The sequence below is a fragment of the Zootermopsis nevadensis genome, unplaced genomic scaffold (assembly GCF_977971745.1).
Source record: "Zootermopsis nevadensis isolate Lab colony 2312 unplaced genomic scaffold, Znev_1.0 Znev_ptg000029l, whole genome shotgun sequence".
NCBI lineage: Eukaryota > Metazoa > Arthropoda > Insecta > Blattodea > Termopsidae > Zootermopsis > Zootermopsis nevadensis.
In genome coordinates, this window is record NW_028259161.1 from 8,463,764 (window position 1) to 8,476,238 (window position 12,475).

Here is a 12,475-nt window from a genome sequence, read left to right on the forward strand (position 1 = left end):
CGAGTGGAGAAATTAATTATTTTTATCAACAAAATAAATTAAAGTTATTTTTATTTTTTAAATAAACACATCGTTTATTTCTTCTGTTTCCACAGTTGTGTTTATTTGCTGATTTGTTTAAAGTCCTTATGTCAACTACATATGTTATATTCATACGTCGTTGAGTGAGAATTGGCAGCAGCTTTATAATTAATTGCGAGCTGAGATGAGTGTACAGAGGGTTATATTGTAGACTTATTATGAAACGAATTTCTTTGTTTGTCTGTAGTAAACACAAAATACGTGAGCCAAATGTAACCTACGAAGGTCTTGGCCAGGGACTTCCGAATAAGATAAACCGTACAAGTTTGCAAGTAGGGACCTTATTACATTGGAAGCAGTAGGTTTCTGGAAGAGTATGTTACAATTGTAATTTTCTGCGTTTTAAAGGCAACAAGTGTGTTCGTGTGCTATGAAAGTGTACACCTGAAGAGTTTTGACATGTCAGCATTTAGGAACACAGATTATAAAGTTATGGAAGGTTACTGAGAATCTGACTGACATAACATATGGATGACTAAACAAGACTTCCAGAATTTAACGTAGACGTTTGTACTCGGTGAATTTCCATTACCATCACGTCCCATGACATGATAACTGGGAATTATGACCTGAGAAACTATGGTTATAATAGGCCATGGAAGAGATAGGCAAAGGATTATTGGCTAATAGCATTTCTGAGTGCCCACCCTGTTTCTTGTAAAATAATATACATATTCAAATCCTTTTTGTGTTTCTGCCATTTTTCACTTTCTTCTTGTTGTGTTATGTGATAGTACCAGAAAATAGAGCTCAGTGGAAAAATTGTGAGTATATAGAAGAAACATGTAGCCATACAGATCGATAAAAATGGTTGTCTTCTCGTCTCGTAGAAATAGACCAAGATTTCAGAGGCGCTTACTGTCTCCATCATCGCCCTGATAATGGAATCAATAATCACATTCGAAACGACAGTAATTTTCTACGACACTACACGTCTAAACATCCCATAAGATACTTAACTTTATACTCATCTCATAACCATACAGATCCTTGAATGGTATCGTTCTATTTTTGTATCTGAATATGTCTCAGACCCTTTGTCAAGGTGTCTCTTTTAGATAGATTTCCTTATATGGCTTGAAAGGAAATAAGAAGACACTGAATGAAACCTAATTTATAGAAGCGCGCACGTGTTTGCTAACATTGAGAATGAATTAGGATCACGAAGGTTATTTTACGAATACATGCATCTATGTAGCACGTGCGACGAATTCCTTCTGTTCATTGTTAAAAAGAGACATGCATTGCAAAGAAGACACAAACGAGTTGCGTTACTTATAAATTATCAAGGAAACCAGGTATCGTTTGTATATTTCTCGTGATTCAGTAAAGGGAACATTGGAAAGCAAAGTCTGTTTCAACTGTCGGTTGATGAATGAATTTATTCAATGAACTGAAAAAAAATTTCAATTACATGCACAAGCGGTTTTGTTTAAAGGTTTCAAACGATGCATTCAGTAGACATTACTCACTGCTGACAAAGGAAGGTCCACTTCTTGATCTCGTGCATTCATTTCCACTCGTAACCTAAAACAAACTATTTTAACATCATTAAAGTGTTATTTTATTGATTGATTCTTGGTTTACTTAACGGAGATTTTTAATTGCATTGTACATCTTCCCAAGTTAGGATGATTTTTAATTATATGTTGCACGTTTAAGCAGACAGTTGTAATTTTTTATGTACGATTTCATATTTTACGTAGAGGAAGTTATGAAAATCAGAAATAGTTTGTTAAGTTGCGTCAACTTATGCATAAGTCTGTGTCCACATACCATTCAGTTGCGGTCCAAACGTCTCGGCCCTTAATATTTAATTCATAAGGTTACTCTAGATACCCCACTGTTTTTGGTTGTTAGTAACTCTGATAAATGTCAGATAACAAGACCTTGAAATCCGATTAAGTTATTGTATTGCAGCATCTTTTCCGCGAGAACAGAAACACGCATAATTAAAATCCTTGGCAGTGCGTCGTAAGATCACAGCATGTATGACAGTTGAATCGTGACTAAGCGATCAGACAGGACAATTGGGGGGGGGGGGGGGGGTGGCATTTTGGTGTATAATTTAATAGCTTCATTTCCTGTGCCTTTTTGTTCTGTATGGACTGTACAGTGCTGAAAATACATAAAGACTTAAGCATCTTGCCGATCCCAGTGTATAAGGGGCTTATGGACTTTGGCCTTGCCGACGCTAGGATTGCGACAAGATTTTCTCGTGGGCCGAGGCGTTTTTGAGCACAGCCGGTCATCCTGCTCGTCAGAATAATCCCGTTCTGGATCTGTCTAGCCGCTCATGAAGTTGAAACACGATGTAAATTTGCTCCCAGTGTTGAGGAAACACAAACTGAAATCCGTAAAAAATATATTTAACCGAAACGAATCAAAAACCCTATTTAATATTTTTACAAAAATATGTTTTCGTAAAAAGTATGTGGTCTTACTGTTATCTTAACATTTCTCTCCTATCAATCAATGAAAATTTTATCACCTGTTATAAAGAGATAGTACGCATGTCAGCCACTTTATAAGAAACGTCAGCACCTATAACACAGATTTAGTGTGACTTCATCTGGACATAGTTATTATTTCTTTAAACGATATCAGAATGCCGTGACCACGTACTACAACACCAAGTAGTGATTCTGAACACTGAAGTTTGATTTGTTAACTCAAGAGATCAATAGTAAACAACGAGGTAGGGTATTCTTTGGAAGGCGTTGTTAACCTGAGCATTGTATTCAGTATGGATTTCATTTTCCCAATTAAACACTATAAACAAACTAAATTTATAGAAAGGCGATCATACAGCTGTTAAATATTGTTTTGTTAAGAAAATGTTATGCTTAGCTGAAGGTCCTTTCATAATGAGGAATATCAGACAAATCGAAAATGAGTTCATTTTCCCCACGTGGCGCGACGAGCGATAAGTGAAGGATAAATGAAAAGAGAATTACAGGATAAGTTAACAAGGAAGATTTCAACGTTACTATGTTCAATTTCTTAATACAGGTTACACGAACCTGCCGTTTATTGCGTCGTTTTTGCGTAATCTGACTCGCATTTGCTGTCTACTCGCTTTAATCGTCGCCGGGATTTTTTTTGAACGACTACTAATATTTGTATTGTTGATTTTGAAGAAATTAGCCAGTAAAAATTTTAATTCTCTCTAGTGGCATGATATTTATATTAACCTTTATGAAAATAAATTATTCGGTTCAGATTTATTCAGGACGAAAATCAGATATTTATGATAACGCCATATAAATTTTCGTTAATAAAATACAACTTTAGGCTAAAAACTGCATTTTGTGATTTGTTGCATCACAAGCTTAAGTAAAACTGGGTCTAATTTAAGGTAAATTTGTCCTTATTTCTTCCGCTGTTGTTCTCTGAAAGAATGTCAGGTCAAATGCGTGTGAGTAAAAGTACAGTAAGATCTACAGAAAGCTGTTTAACGTTTGGAATAAGATTGAATCGAACGGAAGTAGCGTGAAAATTATTTTGAATTAATAATATATTGCATTTCATTCAGTAACGTTACTCCTCTTGAAATATTCAGGTAACATAATTACATCGCAAAATATCACGAGCAGTCATTACTCAGGCAAGAACAGAGATAACCACGGTTTTGTATTAATTATATATATTATTGATTTTGGTAATCGGGTACAGCGGCGCGTGGTAGGTATTAGGGCTCAGTACTCATAGGGCTTCGTGTTTCAATCCCTCGGAAATTAGGATGTTTGTGGTAATTTTCATCATATTCCATTATCATTACATCCATTAGTTAATGTAATATAATTAGCAGCGTGTAGTATTTCCCATTGCGAAAGATTTTAAGCGGATGTTGACTTATCCAGTGAAGAACGAAATTCGGATCTGAAAGGGTGCTTGGATTTTACTGATTTTATTCGTTTCATTTTTCTCATTGTTTATTTATTTATTTATTACGACTTTTATTATTATTTAGTGTTAGCATTTATAATACATTAAAATGGTATTAGGAGCTACAAGAATCTAGTACATTTTCCACATTTACGAATTATATAGAGTCAAATTACTTATTCTGAGTTTAATGTTATGAGCATTCAAAAGAAAGAGAAATTTTATTTTCAATTCCTTACGATTTGCAATAAACTGTATTACTTTTCAAGAAAAAATATATTATTCCCGTAAAATTTGAAGATTTATGCTACACTAGTACTAAACATAACATTTAATCTTATTACCGAAGTTACTCACAGACAAAGAGAAAACTGTATTTCAGTATTTACTGTGTAGCACGTTATGCATACATTTTACCTTGTGTGAGGATTGTAATATCAATGCTACAAACACTACTGTTATTAAAATGTTACAAGGTTTTGTGCATATTAGACGGAAATAATTTTTCGCCTGTGATGTCTTCATGCCTATAAAGTGCTTGATTTTCTACGATGCTATTTACGTGCGTATAGTAACGTAGTGATATTATGATTTTCACGTTCTCTTCAGAACAAAAACATTAAATTTATGATCGTTAAAAGTATAGATCTTATACATTTTCTTGGTAAAATAAATTAAATGTGAAATATCTACATGGTGACTTAAGCCATTTTCGTGCTAAACCCACCAATACAAAACCCATCGCCTGAGTCCATATTCTAAACTCCCGCGAAACGGGTCACGCTTGGTGGACATTGGCTACTATATCAGGAGTAGATATATTAACACAAGGTAAACTCATAAATTATTTTAAGTATGTAGTCGGTGAATGTTATCAGCATTGGAGAGTTTGGGCGAGGATTTTCCATATTGATGATAGCAGAAGTTTTGCGTATTTACTGTTTCTTATCTGAATCCTGGGTTATGTATCCACCACATTAAACTCCGTCGCTATGTTGTCTTGTAGTGAACTTTTATGTTGATGAGATCAACTTTCTTGCTAATAAGATGTAGGGAAAACTCGTCTTGAACAAATTAATATTGCATTATAAATTGTTAATCTGTTTATTTGTTAGAAAATTTTTATTTTTTGTGAAGACGATTAATTCGTTAGTCAGCCAATAACAAGATATGTTGCTCAGTTGTCAGTAGACTTTCTAAAACTCTATAAATATCATATTGTATTCTCGTATACAACTGTTTCGCTTTTTCAAATTAACGGTTTCTGGAACGTTTCTGTTGATTTCCGCGTCCTTTCGGAACGCTATTGTTGAAATTCTGCTTCCAGTGTTACTCATAAAGTACATTGGATTGTATGTCGTTGGGGTGCTGAGCCTGTGCAATAGGCAACATGCTACATTCTAGTCTTACTGGACTTTATAAGGTTGGTGTTTAAATTTCTCTCACGTAGCTATTCTGTAATTCGGAACAAGTAAACGTGCGTGGAGTCAGATAATTGAAGCGATGAAAGAAAAGTTCATGCATAAGCCTGTGAATCAGTAACGTGGTGAACGGAAGAAAGAGGATAAAACAGTGTAAACAGAAGGGCCGTAATGAATTGTGGGAAGTGAAAACGGTAGAACGTGGATGCTACGATCTAAATTAATAAAAAGAGAGTGAAGTGGAGGACTGAATGTAAAAACAAGCGATGTAAATTAGAGAGTGAGGGAGACTCCCACTTGTTTCAGTGGTCCAGTCCAATGTAAAACTAAATAAACCTTAGAATGAAAAAGAAGTTTATATTAAGAGGAGAAAGTTTTGAAGTACTTTTCCGCTGCGAAGAAAGTTTATTTTCTTCGTTACTTGTATTAATTCACACACTGTGAACTTCAAATATTATTATATTATTACAAGAAAAATCATGAAAAATGTTTAGGTCTTCAGTTACGTATATTGTGAAAATTATGTACATTGAACTTAGAAATTCAGTACATTTTCCATGTAGCGCTACATGAAGTATCTTTAACCACTGTTTGCACAGATAGAAAGAAGAAACTTGTTCTTATTTTCTTGTTTCTGGTTTTGAAATTGAAGCATAATTCGTGGAGATAAAACTCAAACTTTTTTACTGATGAGAAATCTTACCATTTAAACAGGCTCCTTATACATAAGTTCATCTTAATGAAATATATTTCTTCTGCTCAGACTTTTAAAACATCAGGTAGAGCAACGAATGGATGCTGCAACGGTGAAATATAACATCTGTGAGAATCCATAAAAGTCAATATATGTAACGTAAATCCTTTTAAACAGAAACAGAAATGTATATTTCCATCTTCACGTGTTTAATTAAAAGTCGCTGCAAGCGCTGACTTGTTATATTGACACACATTTTGGATAATTTCCATCCTGTTTCTAGTTAAATTGATGTACGATGTATCAGAGAAGGTTTCACGCGTAAGATTCGAGGTTTTCGCAGTGGTGAGTATGAAGATTTCTGTCTTCTGGGTTGAGGAATCGCCCTGATGACGGAGGCAGTATGACCTCTGAAACGTTGGTAAACATCTACCATACTACATAGTGCAACAAGGAAGACAGAAATCTTCAAGTTTTCACACATTTACCAGACAATAGAAGCAGGACGAGGTTTCGAAAATTTAGTGTTTTTAACAAAAATTGACGACGGAGAATGTCAAAAAGAGTAAAATGAAAATGTAATTAAATAATAAACCCGTCGTCAAATGCTGTAGGACTGCAGTGAAAACTTAATGGCGGAGACATACGTTTTACAAATGGCAGTATTCGTTGGCCGAGTATGGTATACGTCATCGTTAGAGCGTGGCCTTTTTACGGTCTTGGTTTCCGTGGTTATGGTTTCCAATCCAGCTCAGGATATGGCTTGTTGTCTTTGTTTTTCTTTTCAAGCCATTTACGAAGGGCGGTTATCGTGGGTCGGAATGTTTACTTTTATACATATTTCAGCCGCAGACAAATATGCAGAAACTGGATCGACTAAAGTTCGAATGTTTAGAAATGGTATGCAACTCGGGTATGAAAGCCTCTCTCTTCTCATTTGAAGCACTTTGTAGTTCCGAAGGTGTAAGATTCACCAGCACCATAAACCTGTTAGCAGATATTCTTATTGTATTGATATGTTTAAACTGTAATTTATTCCTGATGGATATCTGTACAGTTTCAGTAAAATATTGATGAAATCATAATCTATCTAATTTTGTAGTTGTTTTGAAGTGTCTTGCGCAAAAAGAGCTTAATTTCTACTATAAACTTAGTAGAGTCTACAATTCACTTATCTCTGTACTCTGTTGGTAAGGATTATAAAGAATTAATAATTTTCTTTTAAATGTTCGTGCCTATAATGTGTGAAATTGGAGACGACTAAAACATTATTGTATTACAATATACAACATAACTTACTTAAAATATTCTTGCTTTCGTTATGACTATGTGATTTACATCCTATAGGAACAAACTGAAAACTAATATACTAACTTAATCTTATATTATTAATACCCCATATCCCTCCTCCCCATAAACACATATATTTTGTTATTTACAAGGTACTAAAATCTTTAGTGAATCTGTGCCAGAAACACATAAATACACTATATTTCACACATATTGAGAATGTGTATTTAAATAGTCTGTCTAATGCACTAACAGCCACGTTCCTTATTTCCAGGTAGAGGTTCCAGACCTGCCTAGCGACAAGTCCTCATTTGCATGCATGCAGTTGCATACAGGCACCGGCATTGCAGGTAAATCACATATATTCAAGGTCATGTAAACACAGGTTTCGTAATTTTTATATGAGCAATTATATTTCTGGAATCGCATGCTGCCATCTCCTTTATGTAACTAAGGTCATCATTGCTAATCCACCGATGTCATGAGTCTCTCCTCATTACATGCAAATTGCATAATATATTATAGCCCGTACTTATGATATATTTTACGAAACATTTTCGTATTTAAGTAGGCCTATATATGTGTATATTATACTATTAATTATATATAATATTTTACATATATTTCCGAACCCTTGTGGTTTATCTGTAAATTTCGTCCAGTCTTGTAGCAACGTAATACAGCTAGAGGGCAGATTATCATATGGAGGATTTCCTATTTAAACGTTGCCACAAATAGAATAATAAGCCTGTACTTTAATTACAGTAATTGTCACTTGTGTATTCTCAGATCCAACACCGTTTAGACGTAGCAAAATTAGTGAGAAGTAGAACACAGTATATGTCTGTGTGGCTCATATATCAAGCATTTCGAAGATAATACTGAATTTTATAGGAATCTTGAGTGGACACCCTATAAATTGTCAACGTTTAATATAGAAAGTATTAATTAGTACTGTCAGACTCCGTTCCGCAAACTGCCAGGAATGATAGGCCTGCCTGTTTTTCAATTTACCGCAGCAGTGATAAATATTATAGTGGTTAGTAAACTGTTCAGAGCAGTGAGCAAAATAAGGGCTACTCTGAACCCAACATGGAGAAGAGAGGTTCGCGTGTATTATTATGTATGGTGATCGTGTAAGATAGATGTATATTGTACGCAGTCTCCATACTTTTAAATATATTATTACACTGTTCATAAAACAATGGGTTTGATATTATCACACTTCCAAAAATAATCTGAACGTTTTACTCCTTAAATTTGGGAAAATTGCAGAAAAAATACCTGTTTTTAACACCGGCTTTGAACGTGAATTGTGATGCATCGTTCCGTGGTATTGTGCGTTCCACTGCTGAAACAGGATCCACGTCAGTAACCAGAATAATCGCCACTATATTTCTTTATTATTAAAGCTGGCTTGAACATTAAGATTTGTGCCTATATAAAACTAGAGAAATTTTCTGTAAAGTTCACCCCGTTAAAGATGCTCAGTACACGCGTAAACATGTCATATACATATTTGGGTATTCGGTGCAGTGAAATTCGATAGGAAACATCTGGTTGCCGCTCAAAACAAGAGAGCGATACCAACATAAGAGAATTTTAAATTATTTTAAAGTTACATTAATCTAACATAAATTTGGAGTTGCGGTAAAAAAAACGTTGCTCAGAACAATTCGAAGGACTTTCATGCACACTAACTATTTGAACGTAGGGTAGAACGTTAATGAAATTGGATCGAAAATTAACGTGATATCGTTTAACGCTGAAGGTTATGAGTGTATGGAGATATTAACAGACCCGTTGTTAATGCGGAATATTTTATCTATGTTTCTGTTAATTCAACGGAACTTGTTTAATTTCACTTTAACAGCTTGCTGATCATTGTGAATGTTATATGATTTTTGTACGATAATGCTGACTACGAAATTTTTCTCGTTCGTGCTCCCCATTGTAACCTGTCCTTGTTGCCTCTGATAATGGGACAAGGAAACTCTGAATCCCAATTAATAGTTGTGTGTCCATGCATAACATAAGGTCTAATAAGATAAAGTACACATTGTGGCTTTTCATTGTGACAGAAGTTTATAGAAACTTCTCCGCCCTGACACAACAGACAGCTGTAATACCGATCAGAACTGCGTGACCTCATTCTGCGAGGACTGTGCTTTTAATTAGAGACTGATTGTACGGTTAATTAGTTCCCTGCCTCCTACCAATGATAGAGAAAAAGACGGAGAATTTGCGCGTGAAAACAAAGTCCTCAGAATTGTGTTAAACCTTCAGTCTGTATCCCTCATTTGTAAAAGTCAGGGTGCCGACCCTTTAAAGGAACAAGAGAGGTCTTGTGGCGACTCCAGAAAACCATCATTTTTTCCAAAGATCACAGTCAGTTCTCGGGATATTTTGCAGGTCTAGGTAGAAGCACGACATGGAAAGTACCATGTGAATGAAAAGTAATTTTGTGTTACAGAACTGCGGTTTTTAAGTCGAACAATAACATTAAATTTTAATGTCTCTGGAGTTATATGCATTCTTGCATTTCGAGGTTGCCACATGATCGCTCTACTTGCTATATCCTATCCTAGTTCCTCCAAAATAATTTTGTAGATCTTTATAAGGCGTTTCTTAAATGGTTACTATTCCATTTATGTTTGTCCAGTTTCAGAGGTCGTCAATTTTGAAAGAGGTTTTGCTGCCTTTCCGAATTCCACACAAAAATATATCGGCATTGCTTTGCCATGATGGTTCCACAGATGAGGCAGCCAGACGTTGTCTGAATTCGATATATTTCCCAGGTCACTTGGAGAGGGCTTCGTGATGGACGAAGTGGCACTGGAATAGGTTTCTCTCCGTGCCCTTCGCATTTCCTCTGTTAATCGCAATTTCCTAATTGCTCCATATTTATCTATCACCGCCCCCTGAGGCGTCCGAGAACGGCTAGTGTTAATTTGCTCAATTAGTTTATGCCGATTTAGTGTAGTTGTTTCTATAGTGTTCTTCCCCAGAGACCTGCAAAACCCTTGCCAACTATTTATGGCATTATTTGACATTGCCAGTTCTTGTGTAAACAAGGTACGATCTAACTGAATAGATGGCAAGGGAAATAAAATCCTGTTAACACAGCTTTGACCACAAATCTAATACTAAGCTTGAAAGTCTCGAACGTAGTTCTGCTTGATTAGACGTGTACGTTTTAGCCGCAAGATTTATCTGCTTTTATAGTAGTTGGTATGGTGTCATATAGTTACCTAAGTTTTCAATCAGTCTTCAGTATAATATTCTCTTGACTAAGTTCTTTGTAAATCAATGAAGCTCACAGGACCCGCCCTGTCAGGGAAGTGTTTTAAACGCCGGATCGTAGCCGTTAAGAATCCACTGTCCTAGCCTGAGGCACGTTCTGTGTTCGCGCCTGCAGCTAATTGAGTCAGTTTGATTTCCCAATAGGAACTAACTAGGAGCTGAGACTAAGCAGCAAGAACACGGGTTCTCCCACCAGTTAGCTGGCTTGGAATAGTGGTGCTAATATTTCTTTCTATCCCTCCTGCCCTCTACTCATCCCTTTCCATTTCGCGACCAATTTGAAACAGGAAGGAAAACCGAGCTTGCACGACTTTGGTTTCAATTTCCTCCGACGTCTCTTCACACCAATATTTGCAACCCTGGCAAACGTCCGACAGGTTGCAGTTCAGCTGTGATACAATAGTAGATGATAAGTGGCGAAGGGTTCACTTGCGGTGTAGGACAGAAACTTGCCTATAACAAGGCGTAAATTTGTAGTCCGAGTAGCCAGTGTCCGGGGCACATACAACACAGCTTACAATTTCTCCTTAAACCAAGATATTGCTGTAGCTAACTTAAACATGCCAGCTGGATTTTGTGAACCTTCAGACTTATATTTGAAGGTACGAAATAAGTCTGCTAAATACTAAATTACCCCCGTTGTTTTTCAGCGTAATCTATGAAAATGGGTAATACACATTTAAACTTGGTTGAATTTGTACGAGCAGTTTACCAGAACAAACCTAAGATGAATGGACAGTGATGCAGTTCGAGTTTCAAGCCGTTTAACCTATCCAAGACTGGTAATTCCAACGTTAATAGTAACCACGTAAAAATTAGCGCAAAAAATGGCAAGATTTAGTTTGCCTACATATATATATATATATATATATATATATATATATAAATAAGTCATACCTTACTTCAGTTATAACACGTTCATAACCGTTTGGAAATATGTTTTATGCTTGCAGTTACAGCATGTTACTCTGTATGTGTAATGTAAAATGTTCTGTTAGACTGCATCCATCTTCTGATAATTACTACTTCTGACACTTACTTAATTACTTACTCTATGGCTCTACAGTCCTTGAAGGACCTTGGTCGCCCCACGTATTAGAGGTTTCTTTAGCCACTTAGACATCTGGTAGGACTCTTTGGACAACGTCGTCGTCTTCACAGGACAGAACAATACAGAAAGATAAACGCATAATGGAGGGTCTTTTCTGTCAGTACGTCATTAGTAAGCTTATTCTCACAATTATTAATCTTATGTTGTTAAAATTTGAATTGACAATCAACAATAAATTTTGTTGGGAGAATTTTATATTAGATAAATATGAATAAAACTTTGCAGGAAACTCGTACAGAACTTCATCGATTTTCTTGTAAAAGAACCTAATCATCTTACAAATGGTTTGTACACAACATAAAATATAGACCTCTTTACGATATGTGCCTACAAGGATTGTTGAAGTAATGTTTTGTTGTGGAGAACATTTAACGAGATACAAACAAAGTTTATTTCGGCTGATAATGCGAATAGATTTGCAGCAGCGTTTGTATAAACAGCACATTGTAACATATCATGGCTTTCAAAAACAAGCAACAAGTACATATTTACCTTGAAGATGACAACTGGAGTGTTTGCCTAAACGTAAGACTCACCTCCGTAAACCTTAGTCATATTAACTGTGTGCTCATCTAATTTACCCTTTTATGGGTGCATATTCTTGAAATAAAATATGAATGGATAAATAGTAATTGATTTTTCGTAATCTAAACAAGTCTTTTCAAGGACCTCGCCACAACTCATACA

The 12,475-nt window shown here is 35.6% G+C and overlaps 1 protein-coding gene across 2 annotated transcripts in view; it reads left to right on the plus strand.

Moving 5' to 3' along the window:
• side-IV (sidestep IV transmembrane protein) overlaps positions 1–12,475 on the plus strand; it is a 446,858-nt gene that overhangs the window by 126,474 nt on the left and 307,909 nt on the right. For both annotated transcript variants that reach the window (XM_087358210.1, XM_087358211.1), the window contains one exon: positions 7,649–7,724. In XM_087358210.1, coding sequence (XP_087214336.1) covers positions 7,694–7,724 — 31 coding nt within the window. In that variant the 5' untranslated portion in view covers positions 7,649–7,693. The remainder of the gene's footprint in view (positions 1–7,648; positions 7,725–12,475) is intronic.